This window comes from Xiphophorus maculatus, chromosome 17, assembly GCF_002775205.1.
Source record: "Xiphophorus maculatus strain JP 163 A chromosome 17, X_maculatus-5.0-male, whole genome shotgun sequence".
In the NCBI taxonomy this organism is placed as follows: domain Eukaryota; kingdom Metazoa; phylum Chordata; class Actinopteri; order Cyprinodontiformes; family Poeciliidae; genus Xiphophorus; species Xiphophorus maculatus.
The window spans coordinates 8,981,231-9,001,100 of record NC_036459.1 but is presented as its reverse complement, the minus strand read 5'-3'; the positions used below and the strand labels follow the sequence as shown (position 1 = coordinate 9,001,100).

The 19,870-nt window shown below is 36.9% G+C and overlaps 1 protein-coding gene across 1 annotated transcript in view; it reads right to left on the bottom strand.

The window, feature by feature from the left end:
• Positions 1-1,024: 1,024 nt before the first annotated feature.
• The window catches only part of pawr (pro-apoptotic WT1 regulator), a 59,256-nt gene continuing 40,410 nt past the window's right edge, over positions 1,025-19,870 (bottom strand). Inside the window, exons 4-7 of the mRNA XM_005800011.2 lie at positions 12,500-12,534; positions 8,468-8,585; positions 5,559-5,642; positions 1,025-3,049 (exon numbers count right to left, since the gene is read on the bottom strand). Of these exons, the coding sequence (XP_005800068.1) occupies positions 2,963-3,049; positions 5,559-5,642; positions 8,468-8,585; positions 12,500-12,534 (324 nt within the window). The 3' untranslated portion in view covers positions 1,025-2,962. The remainder of the gene's footprint in view (positions 3,050-5,558; positions 5,643-8,467; positions 8,586-12,499; positions 12,535-19,870) is intronic.

The following is a 19,870-nucleotide window of genomic DNA, read 5'->3' as shown; positions in this document are numbered from 1 at the left end:
AAATGACTGACTTGGAACAGCCCAAAAGCAAGTGGTGAAATCTCAAAGACTTGGGGGGAGAGGGGGATAAAAAAAAACTCAAACAAAAAATAACTGACATTGAAAACCATTCTGCTGCAATTGAGGTTGATTGTGTCTTTAAAAAGTGGTGCTACCAATTCCCCTGGTTTTACTCAAAATAAAATGATTTTGAAACTCAATATGTGCACACAGCAGATAAAGATATATATTATACATATATAAATACATAGACAAACATACATAGATGTTTGTTACAAACCTAAAAATTAATTATGTAGTAAATGTGGAAATGGACAATGTGTACTTAGATTTAAGCCAGTAAATATCGGCTAATATTCCCAATGCTTCTGTGTGTAATACTGGTACATTTTCTTTCCCAGACTATTCTGCAACTTGATGCAAACATTTTCTTGAAAAGCTTAAAAAAAATTCTTCAGAGAAGTGCTGACAAACCATTTCATCACACGCAGAGAAACCTGTTATTTACTGAGCGATGATGAGACTGAAAGCATTGTGACAGTGTCTGAACTTCAGTGGAGGTCTGATGGAGCTGCTGAGAGCTGAATGGCAGCTTATCGTGACTAACCAAAGGCAGATATGGATTGTCTGTGCCCTCTGTGGCTGTTCAAAATGACAAACCTCGCAACTTTCCATAAAAATGCTAATAGGGATTACGCAGAGAGCCTCCAGCACTTTCCAGCCACAGAAAGAGGCCATTATCTGGAAATTTAGTGAACATTAGTCAGATACAGATTCTTCCCTCCTTGCTCTGTCACTAGGTGGGGGAATTAATGCGCTTTAGTTGCGTAATAAGTGAGATAGGGCTTTTTAATGTCTCAGATGCAGTCAGGTTAGTGATTGACATGTTGAATCATTTTCAGCAGAGAACCAAGAGGAACTAACCCCAACCACATACACCACCACGACCGTCACGTTGCATTACCGACTCAGCAGCACAGTATCATCGCATCGAATTAGCGTTAATGAACACAAGCGAGTCGACTGAGAGATAATCAAACTTTTATTAAATGACTTAATCTTCTGTACATGCGTTAAGTAATGGAAAGAGAAATAGATCGGTGATGTTGGTCTGTAAGGGGCTGATCTATCACCCCAAAAGGTGTGAATACATCGCCGCTTTAAGATTACCTGTTGCAGCAAGGAGCTCCCTGGAGTAAAATGATCTTAATATACAGCACCTTGCAAAAGTATTTATACCTATTTTCATATTTTTGTCACGCTATGGCCACAAAGAGGCCACTTCATTGTGGCCTCTTTGTGAAGTAGAGAGAAAATTATGTGTGGATTTCTAACATATTTATAGGACATAAGTTGAAAAGTGTGGCATGCATTTGCATTCAGCTCCCCTTTTCTCTGATAGCTAAATAAAATCTAGTGAAACCAAACTGTCTTTAGAAGTCAATAACCAGAAATTGTGTAATTTAAACATTGCATATATAGTTATTCTTGTACAAATGTTGACTTTTATATTTAGAGGGGGATGATGGGTAAATACAAATGCACTCCAGACTTTTGAAATTTTCATTTGTAAAACAATTTGCAAGACTTTGTGTTGCTCCGTCTCAAAATCCCAATGAAAGATGTTGCTGTTACTGGTTGTGATGTAACAGAATGTGGGAAAGTTCACAGCTTATGAATGTTTTTGCAAGGCCAAGACTGTTCCTTAACTAAACAAAGCAGATTCAGTTTGTTCCAGCAATTCATCACAGGAAGTGGTTCTTTTGAAGCTTGCAACAAAAAAAACCTATAAAAATCTGTAGTAACATGTAAATGCCCCAAAAGCTTTTAGACACCAACAAGAATATGAGTCAAGACGCTAATAAAATGCGTAAAGCTCAGCGTCTTCATTTCATTTGGACATATTTACAAATTAAAACATTTAAAGAGGCTACTGCTAGATTGAGATGTACCAAGAAGTTATTAAAAATTGTAGTAACTGGAATGCCATTTACTTAAGAAAGCACCAGGCTTCAACTAGTTTGAAAGAAGGAAAAGAAGAAAAACGTTTCATGCACTTCAAAGCACTACGCCCACTTTGGCTGGCGATACTGTTGTTTAATTTGGTCCAAATGCTGTAAATTCTTTTGTAAAAAGATTTTTCGTAACTAAACAGGTTTTCTTGTGCCTAGTTATTCCAGGACGTACATTCAAAGTTTATTTCTTTTAAGATATTGACAGAAATCTTGACAATGAACAATCTAAACAGGCTATGTACAATACATTTACATTAAATATGTATAAGATGATAGACAACCTCCACCACACAGCCTAGATTTCACAACAATTGGTATACATGTGTTTTTGTTTTTAACTCTCAAAAGGTTTTAGGTCAATTTGCCCCTTTTTGTCATTTCATACCAATATGTGCCACTTCACCCAATGCTCTTTAAATTTTAAACCCATATCCTAAAGCCACTTGGCATTGGTTTATACTTCTTTATTATTTTTAGAAATTAAAAACAAATGATCAGTGAACCATAAAAAATTGATTCAATTTAAGATATTATCCTGAAAACTCACATTACATATCAACTCCTTTTATTTTGGTTCTAATTCACAAATGAAGACCTACATCTATAAAATACTACATAGTACAAGCAACCTCCTGATGGTACATATTATGTATTACAGTCATAGAATCACAAAGGATAGATTATAGAAAATGACAATCATAACATCCCTTTTTCGGGTATGAAATGGAAAAAGTCAGTATGTAACATCCAATTGGTTTGGTAGTTGAAAAATGGAGGGATAAAATGGAAAAGGGGGCAAATGACCAGCATTCAAGACGGATGATAAGCTAAAGTAATCTACACCAAATGAAACGGATGCAAGGCCACGTTGTAGGATCTGACCTCCAGCAGGACATCGGGGGGATGGATCGAGTCGCTGCTTCAAGTCTGGACCAATCAGAGCAGCTCTACATTGTCAGCTGCCCCACCACTTTCAGCAGAGTCTTGTTCTCTTGTTTCAGCTGCTCATTCTCATCTTCAAACTCATCCAGGTCCTGTGGAGAGGACATAGCGCACCACTGTCTGTACCTTTTACATGAATACTCCACACACAACCTCTTTATTACTCTGAGCGAGTTTGGCTCGGTTGAAGTCTGAAAGTTAAAACGAGGTTTACTCTGCGAAAACTGAGGCTGTCTTGATAGCAGCAAATTAGCCATTGACAGCCTCAATTAGTTGCGAATGACGGCGGCTCCAAGTTGCAACAGTTCTCGCTTATCAAGCTGACACTTCTCATTTATTCTCGCCTCCATCACCGCCTATGATTGTGTTGTTGTTGAAAATGAGCTGAACAACATTTGGAGGAAACTGAAGACTTATCCTAAAGGTATCTAATCTTCACTCAGACTTTTTTTCTTTTAGGAACAATGCAAAGGAAGTTGTTTTCAAAGAAACCTACAAGGATTTCAAATCCAGATGTTTTTAATGCTTAGCTTTGCGCATTGATCCCTTTTTTTAATCGCATTGACCTTCTAAGAACCCCACCTTATAATAAATGTTTGAAAGTTTCTGAAAGTCTTTCAAAGGTTTCATTTGGACTCTGGCAACATTTTCCTCTAATTTTCAGGCCTGAACCCCATCACTTTCACAGAAATGTTCATTTGATACTATTGTAATATTGTCATTCAGGATGCTGCTGTTCATCCTGATGAACTCCATCAAAACCTAACAGGGTCAGAAGCTTTTGGTCTCTTTTGATCAGGACTGAAAATATTAGTAACAAAACCTATCACAAAAGTTTAGGTTATTGCTCAGATTATTATGTAATTTTTTATAAAATTTGCATCGCACTAATTATTATTTCACGCTCAATTTTCAGTGCTCAAACAACAGACAGTTATTAATAGAAGGAGTGAAATATCAACTTTTTTAATAAAAGTTTTTGCAAGTTTGAGGCTCAAAATGTTTCTCATTAGAAATATGATCTAATCAGGATCAATAACACACCTCTTTGAACTTTTGTGAACTCAAGCTCTCTCGAAAGCTTATCAAAGAGGAGATACAAATCCGCAACCTTAGAGTTATCAGTTTTTTTCCCACCCAAATAAACTTCAACGCCGTCTGAGGGTTCAATCTCGCTCTGCAGAGATGCTGACTGGATCAGCCGTTATCTCCTGCCTGACATGCGGCCCCTGCAGCAGCTTCGCTCAGAGATATTTCTCATGCTTCTTCCAGCACCCTTATATAAAACCCTACTGTTATAACAGGATGTATGTCCCTGTGATGCTATCAGAGCGATGCCTCCTGCAATATTGCATCCTTTGTGTTTACAGATGGGTCGCGTGGCATCCGTCCTAACAACAAAAGTGGACAGATAATAACCAGGAGACATTCATTCAACTTGCTGCCAAAAATTTGCATATCCCTGACAGCCAAGGTTGATCTGTTTAGACTTTCATTGGCTTCACAGAAAGAAAATATCAATTTCCTTAGAGTAGTTTAGATATGACAATCTGCCATTTTACTCCAGGAGAAGCCAAAAGACAGATGTTCTGTCAACCAGTCCTTTGAATCAAGCAAAAAGCTGGTATTGGGAGAGAGTTGAGTTGGGATTGTTGGGGTATTTGAGTAAAAAAAAGTTTAGAAGGTTCATTAATTTCTTTTAGCATTTTGTGGAAAGTAAACAGGCTTTTGTGCAGACATTCTTGTTGCAAATTATTTTTATTTGTGATCAAATTGCTGTATAAACTGATCTGAGTATCATGGTCAGACAAGGATGCCCTTTATTAATTGTAATAAGTACACTTAACATTCATGAGAGCCCCAGCAATTTTAAAAGAAATTACTAAAAATCTGATCATAATAGCCAACTATTTAACATGTCACAGTTGAGTGTGAGAAGCATATCTATTGAACTTATCTGGCTGATTGTGGAGTCATTTAAAAACGAAGATGGCACTGAGTCCTAGAGGGTACGATGAACTTCAAAAACCCTTTTTAAGAGGAGGAGTCCATCTGTGAAATGACATCTTTCCTCTAAAACGGTGGCTGATTGTAATCTTTGCCATCCCACCAGAGGAAGTCTGACAATGCAACACTGATTAGCAAGTAGGTACGGTTGTAATTTCATAATCCTTTTGTTTGGCTTTTAGTTGTACTTTTATTGAATGTAAAATTGCACGGTAGAGTTGAGAGTGAAATTCATTTGGAAAGTTTATAATCACGTCTTTAAGCAGACAGGACATCTGCTTAAACTTGCGAGACAAGCTGCTGCACAAAATGAACCCTGAGGTTTTTTTTACTTATTTCAAACACAGACCAATGACTTGTAATTCCTAAAAATCAAGTATTTCTTCCTTTAAATCCCAGGCATGTGAATAAAAGACTAAAAAATGTTCTTCCCACGAAACCCTCAGAACTGTTATACACAACTTCAGTAAAATGCCAAATGATTCTAAGGCCTACGCAATCTACCCACACTTTGCCAAGACAAAAAGACTCAAAATATCAGACGTTTGAGCATATAATAATTACAGTAATAAGTATGATGGAGGCTGCACTTACCAGGTTTAGCAATTCGATTTCCTCCTTCAGTTTTTCAATGACTTTGCCTCTGTCCCGAACAACCTTCACCAGCCTGGCTAGCTCCTGGAGCACAGCAGCCAGCCCCGTAAAGAACAATAGGATCACATTTAGGGTCATAGAGAATCAATACATCCAGAAAGCTTTGCAATTAGTAGGTTCACTAACATGTGAAAGATATTATACATTTGAAAATAGTATATAAATAATACAATTATGTTAAATTTTGGGTCGAGCAATTATTTGCAAGTTCTTTTAGCCATTCAGGGTTCCTGTACATTTTCCAAAGTTTCACAGCTCTTTTCTGTCAGTTTGTAGATCCATAAAAAAGATGTTCACTGTGAATTCATAGAAAGGCCAGGCTTTCAATAGGAAACCTCAAAAACCAGAGACAAAAGGCGAATAGACGGATGGAGTAATATGGATGGATGATAGTTAAATAGATTTAGGGGGAAGCATGAACGTTTGGAAGGACAACCTTCGGTTCATGGAATGAGGGATGGATGGATAGATGGTGTATAGATGGATGAATGGAAAAACAAGTGGATGGGTGTTCGTACAAATGGACAGATGAATAAAAGATGGATATGATGAAGAAATACAAGGATATAAGGACAGAAGGATGGACTGAAGAGTGGATTGATATAAACATAAGAATGGGATGGGATGTAAAGTTTAGAAATATTAATGTTTTGTCTTTTATTACAATAAAAAAAGCAAAGAGCTGTAAATCCTAATGCCTATTGTAGCCCCCAAAAGTATTAGAAAATCTCTATTTTTATTTCTTTGGTTGGTGTTGAAAACTTACATTATTGTTTTAGGATCATTTAAATATTCAGTTCCCTACAATATCTGAAAAGCAATTTATTTCCTTAAAATTGTATGTAAAAGTCAGCCTTAAAATGTGCCTTTTTCCAAAGCTTGAAACAAACTATTTCTCTTTATACAATAAGAACGTGGGATAGAGGCTCTGAACACATTAGATTAACATTTTGAACTGTTCTTTTATTATGTTAATGACCTCAAACCATTATTTCCACACTGTACTTTTTCTGTTGCAGATAGATATGACATTGTCTCCATAGTGACCAAGTGGAGGTGCAGGAAATAGTAAAATATAATGAAGAGGATGTAAATGTTTTCAAAAAAAAAAAAAATTCAACCATTATTTTAAAAGAACATAATGTCTTTGAACTACCACACAGATACCTGAAGAAATGATTCTTCCATTCCTTTTAAACGAAAGCACGTATAGGAGCTAGACTCTTATTAATTTTTAAAAGTTTAGCTTGTTTGATGTGATCCGTCTCAAGGTTATTTGTGTTTATGTGCAGCATTTATCTAAGGAACCTCTGCATAATTTGTGTGGGAGTATTCGGTCTTCTAAAAAGTAAAAATCTCAGACAAACAAGCCTGGCAATTTGCTTGGAAGTGTAAGAAACAACCCACACCAAAAATAAAGAGTGCCAGACACTGCTTCCAAAGCACTTTCAGTCATTTGACCCTGAGAAACATGTCACGCTGAAGTCAAGGAGGCCAGCGCGGTACTTGCATAAAAAAATCTTTTTTCCAAAGCCACTCGTGTGACATTTGATTCTGAGTGGAGTCTTTTCCACTGTGGAAGCAAAAGACATATCTGCACTGGTAAATGGCATCTCTTCCATCAACAGAGAGGATTTCTGCCACAGTTTGTAGGCAGAAAGTCAAAAATTCAACAGTTGCACAAAGATCTCAAATTGGATCATATCTTCTGAACAGAGCTCTTTTTATTGAGGCGTTAAGTTTAACAATCCGGTGTTACTTTCAGAACAGGGAAACACAGAGAATCCAATTTTTATTTGAAATATCAACCATAGAGTACGACGAGATTAGGGGTGAGATGCGGGGTCTTTGTTAAATTGCTTATTGGGATTTGGGCTCTGCTGTTCTATTTTTTGTCTCGTCTTATCCAGGTGTGACTGGCTTTCTATTAAGATGCAGTTATGCAGAGAAAAGACAAGCAGCTACCACTATGACTTAATATTGTGGAGTTCTGCATGAAAAACCTGGAGCTGGGTCCTAAGGCATAATATTATTTCACAGAGTAGGGCTGCATGATTTCAGGAAACATTTATCAATCAGTTTTGATTTCAATCAATCATCATTTTGTGACTCTTTAACAAATAAAAAATGCTGTAGTAATCAGAAAGAACCCACACGTGCAAACTCCATGTAGAAAAACTTCAACCCAAGATTCCAATGCAGGACATTTTTGCGGCAAAGCAACAATGTGAAATTACTTTAAATCTAATTAGCAGACTGCTTACTAGATAAAGAGGGGAGGATGTGCTTGAGATCATTCAAAGAAAGTGTGTGGCAAGCAAAATCATCTATAAACCTTCAGTGAACATCTGTAATTACACACATCCACTACGTTTCAAATCTGATGACTTTTGAATGCAATTGCTTTTACTGCATTTCACATAGGAACATCCCAGTAAAAGGGAATATTAATGCATATATATCATATTTGGTTTTATGTTCTTAAAAACTGTGTAGATTTTTTTTCACTTGAGTTAAGCACCAATTTGTGTTGGTCTATTATACAATCTCATTAAAATACCCAGAATGATAATAATCCACCACCTGAAGCAAGGTAATATCACACTTGTTTGACAGGAACAGAGCAACACACTCTGACCTTCATAGAGCAGGCAGGGAATAAAACCTGCCAACAGACTGGTTCACCTGGAGCATCAGAGCAGATGCTCACTTTACTCACCTTTTTCCTTCATAGGAAATACAAACCTTTGGATGTTATCAGGCTGATATTTACCTATTTGTGATGACAGGTACAACATTGCTCATGCTTCTATGGAGGCGAAGAACAACAGCTCAGACTATGTACGTACCTTCTCCAGCTCGTCCACCCTCTTCTGCAGATTTTCATCTCCACTCTCTGTGCTGTGACGGTTTTCTCGCTGTCTGATGTTCCCACCAGCCTCCTCTTCCATCTCCTGCCTTGCAGAGCTGTAACAAATTCAAACAGACCATATTTAAACCTTGCTCAACTTTATTATATTGGTCCTTCAACTTCATGTCCTTCATGAAGTTCTAAAAAAAAGAAAGAAAGAGTGACATTTAGGTCTTATTGTCTCCATTCAGAGGCCGTTTGAAGGTATGAATCAGAGGCACATTATTAAACTTCAATAGGATGACACATCTATCATCAAAAGAACAGGTGGGAATATCTTCAGCATATTTGCACTTTCAATTAGGCCTGTATTATTAACAACCCTTGTGCTTCTTATTCTTTTAATGGTGAAGAGAAAGATGAGGATTTGCAATTTTTGTATAAAAAGGCTTCCGATTAAGAAACATTTCATATATTTCAGCTTCAAAAGTCTCCTAGCGTGGCAGTAGCAAATGTGCGTCACTGTTCTTAAGTTGCAAAGAAAATAGATTTAGAGGTTTCTGAATGAACTTTGAGCACCACACAAACTAGCTTCAAAATAATTATGTGCAGTTTGCTTTCTTATTTGTTAGACCTTTTTCAAATAATTACTGACAAGTGGAAAACTTGAATTGCTTTCTCTGCAGAATGTGACCAGTTTATAAAATTCAATTGCCAGAGAATCAAACTGCAGTGGAGACTGCAGGATTCATTGAGATGAGCGAATGTTTGAATCATTTCACTGCTGAAACAGACATGAGACCCAGGACAATCGCGTTGAGCATACATGGTATGGGTGCTCTACCAACTGAGCCACCCTGAACCTCACAGCCTTTTTATTTTGCTTTCAAAATATCAACATGAAACATTTTCCCTTTTAAAATGAGTCCACCAGGCTATTTTGGTGTGAAAACAATCCTTTGCTCTTCACTGAGTTATTTGGACATTGTAGACTGTCCACCTTATTCATCATCAAATTAACTTTGCTCAAAGGACCATAGCCTCAGGCAGCAAACAGATCCTTGGTATGATAGCACCACTACCGTGCTCAACAGTTTGCACAGCATCCTATATGGACAACCTTGGACAGAGGAGAGGAAAATTGCTAAATTTAATCTTGTTTTTAAAACTACTGCAATCAAACATTTAACTATTTATACTTTTCAAATAAATCTGAAAAACTGATATTTGAGCATATTTTTGGTTAACCTCTAACCACAACTTTTGAGATCATTTAAACAGGAATCTTAATTTTTAATGGCTTTAAGGAATTATGTTTTAGTAAATCAGTGGATACATGTGTGGGTATACACAAATGAAATTAATAAGCATCCAGGAATATGATTTGTAATAATTTACATTGATCACATGTATTGTTTGCCCTGTGTGTGCACAAATGTTACAACAAGAAGATCTGTTAGAAATTACAGAGAATGTTGAAAATCAACATTTTACTGACTTTACAAACAGCATATCTGCATGAATCTTTTTACCAGCTCATTATTTAGTATAAAATCCAAAACCCAAGAACTGAAATCTTATTTGGTTAACATCATGTTTAAGTTTCCAAGCCTTCAGTGCCATTTATCATGCACAGCAGGTGTTTTTCTATGCTATGACATTTATACAGCCAACAGCTCATTTTTGTTCCTTCCTACAAAGAAAACAACAAAGACTGGAGAATCCTTTGCTTTTGATCTAAGCAAAATCCTTGAAGTACTCTCCCTTGTACTTCTCTGCACCCAGACAAGGTACATTTCCTTTGTCTCTTTTCTTCGTTTAAAGTGTATGAGCATGCTGAAAAATTATCTGAACAGGACGCTTCTAAAGAAGCTCAAAACAAAAGGCATACCTTTCATATACCTCTTCCTGCCGTCTCCGTGGTGCCCAGAAACACTCCACAAACCCAACAAGGGTTCTCCAGGATGCACAGCAGGGGCTGAGGCTGAGCCTAAACATCCACGGCCTCAAGACTAAATATCACACCGTGGCCCATTAGCACCCCACAGAGTTCGGTCTGAGAGTGAGAGGCAGAGCCAATCACACACTCCTGGGAGCCTCAGCAGGAGAGAGGGTTGGAAGCACAAACAGGAGGGGCAGCAGCAGCCACAGGTATATCAGCGTCTTTCCACAAACTTGTATTGACGCAGAATAAGCCACATCTTCACTTGAAGCCACATGACAGAGTATTAAAGCGCTGGATTTGCAGTCTGCTCACCAATCTTTCCATTCAGAGCTCCAAGGTTAGAAAATTAATCAGTGAGGTTATTTCAATACTACAGCATACCAAATAAAAATATGCTTTTCACCAAGCAGGATGCTCATCACCCCATCATGGGTAACAAAGCCGAGTTAGTCAAGTTAGCATGGGTAACATGGGTCACAAATTTAATGGTAATGCATCCAGAAGGCTAGTCCACATATGTAGCTTAGTAGAAGTGCAAACAATGACAAACTAATGTGAAACATGTTGATGCTCAGCAACTAGACAGAACTGACGACAAAAATCACACTGATTTCAACACAATAAAACTCATAACACCAAATAAAAATTATGATTCTTATACATTATTGATAAGATTAAAGAAATAAACTGCTGGAAAGAAATAGGCAATTTTATTTTACTGTTTATATCATGATGGTGATAGGACTGTCATACAGCAACGGTCTTCAGTCAGAGGCCTCTTCTAATTTGGTGCAAAACTGACTGCTAACAGAGGTCCTTCCTAGCCACAGCATCTCCATCCACAATTAATTCTTTGAAGATTTGTGAAAGATATGAATTACAACATTCATAATTAAAGTATTTTAAAATTTATCTGTAATTAAACAACTTTTTTTGTTAAAATATTATTTAAAGATTTAGAGTGATATAGTAAAAGTTGTTCATGCTATAAAACCCTTCAGGTGGGCTGAATTAAAATAATTCATATCAATGCAAAACATTTATGAGTTTTCTTCTTCTACAGGTTGGTTTAGACGGATTTTTTCTTGCTGTTTTTGTTGATCTGAAATATTTAAGAGTGACAAATGTGCAAAAAAGGAAGACATCTGAAGGTTCAAATAGATTAATATTACATTTTCTTTTCAATGCTTAGGGACATGGTTTTCAGTGTCAAGATAAGTGCAGCAATTAGATGTGTGGGTGTTTTGTTTTTGTAGACTTAATACATATAAACTGATTTTCAATAATGACAAAAACCAAACAATCCCTCAGGTTCTAACACCAATGTGTTAGAACAACACACTTTCCAACAGGAACATTTTAAAGACAGTAAATTAGAGAGTGCTTTGTATTGTTGCCCTTTTAGCCATCTTGTGCGACCCAGCCCACCTGGCAGGTTATCTGTTGCAGAATTGCAGAGCATCCAAGTGTAACCGGCAATGTCAGCTTGAGAAACAGGCTCAGGGTTGGATTAGAACTGCTCACTTCGATTGCACAGACAGCAAAACAAATACTGCATACTTCATTATCAAGTAAAATAAACAAATAATTGAGTCTTAATGATATGTCGGAAAAAGCAAGGGAAAAAACTATACAGGAAGTGAAAATATGTCTGCTAGGAAAGGAGCCAAAGTTGATGTTTGTCGACTTCGAGAAGAAGTTCAAAAGCCTTTCATCAAATGCCAGAGCAAAGCTAAACCAAACTGACCCAGTAATTTCCCACAAAACCTTTCAAAGCAAGCCATTTACTTTCAGCACTCCATGTCTGCCACAGCAGGGAAGTGAAGGCCTGAACCAAGTGTCATAGGTCCAGATGGTGTCCTGTCAGCTACTGTTCAAAAAACAGCCATCAGCCATCATCCTTCCTGAACCATAACAGCAAGAAACAGGCTGCATCGAGGGAGGAAAACTCTGGGAAATCAAAACAGTCCAGCAGTTTCAGAGAAAATCTTGCAATCATTATCTCCAGGCTTCTTTTCACTCACTTGACAAACTTGTCAAAAAATGACACTTTATGCCTAATCAAAATCAAAATATGAATCTCACCTCTTAAAACGTCCAGAAGCAGCTTTAGGGGTTTCCTGCAAAACAAATGAGGAAAAATTGCTTAATTTGCATACACAGTGTATTAACAGAAAAATATAACTCTGCTTGTTCCATCTGCCTAAGGATGTGTTGGCTCACCACGAGGAGAACAAAAAGACATCTACAGAAATAAGAGAAATTCATCAGGAGAAGCATTTATAAAGAGCCTTAAGGTTGTGCATGAAAGTTCAAAAGCAACAGCTGCTGAGCTGATATAAATGGGCTTTGTTTCATTCCATAGTTCACCACAAACTCTGTAGCCTCAAGTTGGAAAAGGCAATCTTGTTTTGAAACATGGAAGGGGTGTTTTTTTTCTTATTTTCCCATTATTGTATAATCTAAAAAAGATCTAAAGATTGTTTAGATCTATCCAGCAGTGAGTGGCATCGCCTTCAGGAAAATCTCGCTTTGGAGAAAAATGAAGTGTATGTCGCAGGTTCTGGGAGATGAATGCGGATCTCCTTTCTCCTGAGGTTCTGTGCAGTGAAGGCTCCTAAGGTTGATTGAAGAGCCGTTGTTCTGCTAGACTCCATTCATCAATGCTTATTTTTTTTGTTTCATACATGCAGCCATCTTTAAGACTGACATGTATGTTACCGCCAGATGAATTGTGGCCTTCACCTCTGAAATATAAAAAGATTTGTACAATGCAACGTCAGAGCAACAGGACTGCTTCAGAAAAAGAAATAAATAATTTTTACAACATTTTTGGTAATTAACATGAAACTAACATCTCCTTGAAACTAATATGAATTAGTTTTAAGGAGGTGGATTTTTGATACAGAAATGGGTGTGAACATACTTTGATACAACTGCAGAAAAACAAAGATTAATGCTGAAAAATTAGTAGAGATAAGAAGAGTTGCACAAAATGTAGTCATAAATAGTCATATGTGTGTTTACTGCTATTCCTCCACACAATGGCATGGTATGTTGAATAAAGTACGAAAAAACTGAAATAAATCCCTCCTGATCCGAGCTTGAATTGCTTCCATTAGCAATCAAAACTGCTGCTGCAGTGTTTCTAAGCTAATTTGAAACAGATGAACAGAGGTAATATGGAACAGAAATTCATCATTCACAAATGCAAGAAAGGCAAAGTTCATCCACAAATATGTAAGCAAAGTAAAACACACTAAAACATCTGTTCGCTTAATCAAATCCTTTTAAATGTACATCATCATTCATGATTCTGACTGGATTAAGCTTATAAGTCACTCTTTTTAATGTGTTTTCCATAACTACTTGATTTGAATTAGGCGACACGATTAAGGAGATTAAACTTAAAGTATTTTTGTACAAAGAATAGTTCATGTGAACCGTGCACCACTTTAAACTTTCAAAACAACAAAGAGAGCACAATCCGCCACACAGGAGTTTTTATTACAAGAATAAAAGATCAAAATTTCATACTTTTCAGATTAGAAACTCCAGAGTTCTCAGTCATTTTTGTCATAAATACATTAATGTATTTATAATGAATATGTAACCTGACCTGGAAAGCTGACATGCACTTCAGGGACAATTCTCTGGAAACAAAACAAAACAAAAAAAAAACATCCAAAGATTCTCCTTTTAACACAATTTATTTTTCAAATATGGTCCAATGAGCAACCTTAAATAGCAACACAAAATACCCAACCCCTTCTAGCACAGTAGGGGTAACATTGTAGTTTGTTCCTTCAGGTGTAAAAGTCTTTAAAGTTAATTAAAAAACAAGTTATAAACACCAGTATGAAAGTAAATATTAAACCAAATGTTTTACTGAATAATTTTTTTATAAACTTGTTTTAAAAATCTTGAATCATTCTGTCATTTTGCAGCTTCATGTTTTAGTGACTACAAAGATGCTGGTCGTTTATTAAACAGAGTTTCTTAATTTTACTGAGAGTGATTATTCACTTCATTCAGTAAAGAAACTAAAACTTAATCTCGTCAATATTGTGTTAGTATGAAACACATTTTATACGTTAAATAAATCAACTTTTAATTTCCGTTCTCCTTTGCCGCAGGCCTACTTCCATGTTATTGGTTCTACAGGATCTATGTTGCAGAAATTTATATTAAAGTCAAAAGGCAATTTGAAATAGATTGTGCATGGAATAAATTGAAAAATAATCAACAGTCAACTTAGTTGACAGAGACAATTTTCAGCCCAACAAGTAAGTAAGTTTCACTTATAAGAATGTTTCCAACCACATTTATTTACAGACTATGACTAATGAAAAGTAGCACAACCTAAATGAAAAACACTTGTTACCAAAACACTTCCCAAATTTTATTTGCCACATCATTAAACAAAACTTTTAAACAATTTTCCCTTTAACACATCGGAGAAGTGTAGACGAGGTTGGCCGACCTTATGCGCTACGCCTTTATTCATCATGCCTGGGCTGAGTTGATACCCCCCCCACATGCTTCAGCACAGACACAAACATATCTGTAAAATACCTTCTTCACCAACAGAGCAAAAATAATGTTTAGCTCTGTTCTGTCTTTTCTATTTTTCTTGAGGAATTTAATAATTTCAGTAGAAAAAGCTTAACCAAAATGCATATGTGGCTTTTTCAAGAAGAACAAAGGCTCTGACGCTGGGAGATAGTTCCTGGCTCCTGAAAGAGGAAAATGTGTATTTAAATGAAAACATTTGTAGATTTTTGCTGACATTTACTGAACATTTAACTGAAAACATTAAGGTTCAATCTGATTCTTATGTGCCTTACTGGGCTATTGTTGGAATGCTTTTCACTGTTCTCACATTTCATTAAGAAGCTGTCAGAGTTTGACGCCAGCTGCAGAAAAAGACCTTAAAATGCCAATCTTTGATGGAGTGAAGGTGAAAACATGACAAGTGTTCACTCTAAACACCAGAAGACACGTTCAACTTTTGTCTCCATTTGGAGTGCTAAATGTAGTAATAATAAAAAAAGAAATATACCTGTAAATGTGTCCTTTCCTCATCTAACATTTTCTCAGAGGAAGACATTTTAAAGCATGAATTATAAAAATCACATACAAAAGACATTTCCATTTTTGCTTAAAGCAAATTAGTTTTTCCTTTTTAAGCAGCTTTTTGACACAAAACGAGCCTTTTGAACAATGTCACTCTGGTATGGAAAGCCATTACCATACATACCACTATGCACGGTCTTAGTTTCAAGTTTGAAGTTAACTGAAGAGGGGGGAGATCTCACACAGAAAACAATCTCTTCTGACACAGTGTAGTTCATGCAGCAGTGGTAACGGGTAGATCTAGCCAAGTTGGCAACCAGACCATTGAGGCAGCAGTGGGTGTTTGTTAGCATAAAGTTTTACATATAAGACAATATATTTAATCCCTTTTTTAGTTTCTATGCATTTTTTTATTACAGATTGCTTTAATAAATCAAACATTACTCTCTCCAAATATTCCACAATATTTAGCTGCAGCTGCAACTTGTTTTCCTGTGTCTGAGCCAAATGAGAAATATTGTATATCTCTATTCTGACTTCCTTTCATGTCCTTTGACAAACTGCATCCTCTTAACATTTTGACAGTGACATTAATATCCATCCATCCATCCATTTTCTGTTCACCCTTGTCCCTAATGGGGTCGGGAGGGTTGCTGGTGCACATCTCCAGCTACGTTCCAGGCGAGAGGCGGGGTCACCCTGGACAGGTCGCCAGTCTGTCGCAGGGCAACACAGAGACATACAGGACAAACAACCATGCACACACACCTAGGGAGAATTTAGAGAAACCAATTAACCTGACAGTCATGTTTTTGGACTGTGGGAGGAAGCCGGAGTACCCGGAGAGAACCCACGCATGCAAACTCCATGCAGAAAGACCCTGGCCGGGAATCGAACCCAGGACCTTCTTGCTGCAAGGCAACAGTGCTACCAACTGCGCCACTGTGCAGCCTGACATTAATATAATGCAGTTAAATCATTATGAGTACAAATATTACTAATTTAGGAAAATTGAGACTTTTATCTGCTTCCATTCACTGCCACTGTGTAACACAACCAAAGCACGGCTAATATAAAATATACTGATGAAATTCTAGTGCTTAGCCTACATAGCAACTGGTTGGAACAAGAGAACGAATTACTTCTAGTTTTACATTTAGTTTTTGTCACAAGCAGGAATTCCACTGATGCAAGTTAGAGAAAATTTATTTTTCAAGCTTCCACTAGACAAACTCGATTGATCCTTAATCTCACAGATCACCATGAATTCTTGTAGAAACTAGTGAATTCGCCATCTATAAACAATTAAAGTTTATAACTTGTGTTTTAATTAATTTAAAAGACTTTTACACCTGAAGGAACAATAAACAAATAGCAAAACCTATAAAGTATACGTATTAAGAGCCCACATTTCAAGCATTGTATATATCTCATTACCCTACTTTCATTGCTCACTGTAAAGATAATTACTCTAGCTGTGATTCAGAGGTGTGAATAAGTATTTGTTCAGACAGAAACAAGAAATGTGATGAAAAAACAGCTGCTCCTGTAGGAAATGTCACAAGATTGATTATTTAAATCTATTCTACATCAGAACCAAGAGGCGATAATTAAAAATGCAGACGAGGCTTGTTAAAAAGAGCTGAATTTGGAGAGTCACCACTTTATCTGCTCCAGGTTGAGAGTAAGACAGACAGACCTGGCGCCACTTTAAAAGCAGGTAATCCTGAGTTATGTTCCATATGTTGGATCTTTTTTCTTTTTCCTCCTGTAGGACTTGCATAGCAGAATTGGGGTAAGGCTGGTTAAGCAGGACCACATGACTGCAGAAGAATATCACAACATATGAAAAAACACGGATAAGAATTATTTTTCCATGCTCGTAGACATGACTTGGACTTTCTGTTATAAACAAGAAAAATTATGGCTTGTTTTGTTTGGAATAAATGCTCCGAGACCTGGAGAGACATTTAAGAGTCAGATGCAGGTCTGTAAAAAATCTGAACTGAGAATCTTTTGAAGGATTTTCTTCCTCCAGATATCTTCCTTCCAGCAAGCAGGTGAAAACTGTATATCATAACACTGCTGCCACGGCAATCACTCATCTCGTCATGATACAAGGAGTTCGACAGGCACAACTATTTTTTTAACCTGCTCTTACCTCACATGTCAGTTTGATAGCTGTGTAGGGAAACCACAGTAAAAATGTATCCCTGCTGCTTATGGAGCAATCTGTCAGAATAAAAAAATATGTTTTAAAAATCAGTGACAGCTATATATGAATGGATATGAAAGATCCTGCACATCCACATCTGGTTTCTGTACGCACCTACATAAAGGTGTAAAAGGAAGCTTAGAAAGAACATTCTGTTTCAAGTGACAATAACACAGTTTGGGCATCAATGCATAACAATGGACAATAAAAACTAAAGCAGTGAAAGAAAAGACCTTGCAAACTGGCCAGAAATTTAAGTGATGTAACAAAGATGGTCTGGCTTTAATTCATTAGTTTGGAAAAAATAAACAGCACTTGTGACACCAAATATGTAATTCTGACAGCTTTCAGACAGATGCACTTCCAAATACCTAATTAACAAGTCTTTGAAATATTTTGTAGCGCGAAGTAGTGAAGCAGCTGAATTTTTTTCTTCACATAGCCAGTTTATATTGGATTAATTAAATTGAGATCTGTCAATGTTTGCTGACAACCTACTTAAAAAAATACTTTCATGATCTGACTGCAGACCATGAAAAAGTAATCCAACACATCTGTGCATGAAGTATGTGGTGTCCCAATCCCTAGACTTTTGGATCTTCATTCCAGGAAGCAAAGATTTCTTTTTACTTTTTGTAATACTTCCAGAGAAACTGCTTTTGGTGGGTGAGGAGTCTTTGTGAAGAGTAGGAGTTCTTACACATTCTTCATTTTTTTAAAGAAGGGAACAACTCCAGAGGCTCTTTTTTTGGTTCATTAAAGTTTTTTCTTGTTTTGAAAAGGTCCATTATGATTTTGTGCATTCACACCAAAAGCGTTTTGAGCATTTGACATGTCAAGAGTGCCCAATGCATCCAACAAATAAGCCGGTGACGGAAAAAAATAGCTAGAGCGATTTTGAAGCGTCTAATGCGCCTTTGACGTGCCTCCACATAGACTCTGAATGAAAACCAGATGTGTGAAATGGTAGATGTAGAGCAAAATGTTAAGCGTCTGCATTCAAAGTGCATATGTGTCGAACTTGAAGCGTCGGACTCGTTTTTGATGAGTGTAATGTGTTTGGTGTGAATACGCCATAAGGTTTTATATGTTTAAGATTTTTTGTTAAACTAGGGGACTAATGTCTTCTCTTCTAGATCAGATGCGTGGCAATGCTGAACTCCTCGCTGTTTGTTTACAAATTACTAAATAGCCAAATTTCTTACTTTTGATTATTGGTATTTTTTTTAATCAAAGCCACAACTCAGCAGGTGCTGTCACAATTTTCCTCTTAACATGGTGTTCATGTACACATTTCATACACAAGCCTCTGCTTGGTATAAACAGCCTCAGACAGTTTCTGCCCAAAACAAAATAAGCCCACTGATGCACAACAGCCAATCCATCTGGAACGTGACTACGTCCAGATCCATGCAGAGTTGTCGCACAGCGGATGATTCTTCTTTAAAAAAAAAAAAGAAACAGAAAAACGGCTATTTTCATGTCAGTCAGAAATAAAAGAAAATACTTGTTTGTCATTGTGACACAGCGTGATGCATTTCAACCCCCCTCTGAGATCAGCCTCTTATTGGAAATCACTGTGTTCATTTGGAGCTGGTGTGAAATTAGATTGCATTTTGTAGAACATAAACTGCTCTAAAATATGACTTAAATTACAAGTATTTCATTTCCTGCTAATTCACTTATGTTTTCATTTAGCAGACCACTTATCAAAATTAATATACGGAAGTGCATTATGTCTCTGCATGGATTCCATTTGAATAAAATAATCACACTGCTGGTTGGAAAGCCAAGAAAAAAACAAAACAGATATCATAAGAAGTTGAGATGAAAACAGGTTCCCAAATACAGTCTGTTGCTCAGTTGGGTTTTTTTCCCCCCCAAATACCTGGTTTTAAAAATATGCCACCATAAAAACTTAAAGGTTTAAACCATTTTACATGGCATTTTATGGCTCTTCATTGCTCTTTCAACTGGAGTTCCCAGGAATGATGAAATGCTGAGACACCTTTGTGTTTTGAATCACGGCTTTCTCTTCAGACAAACTCAGCTGAGCTCTGCCAGTGTCTTCCTGTGCAACAGTGCCTCTGTTTGGCAGCACAGAAGTAACAATCTGCGCAGCGCACAAGCTGAGAATAGACAAGACATTCCTCCTCTGCGTCTGA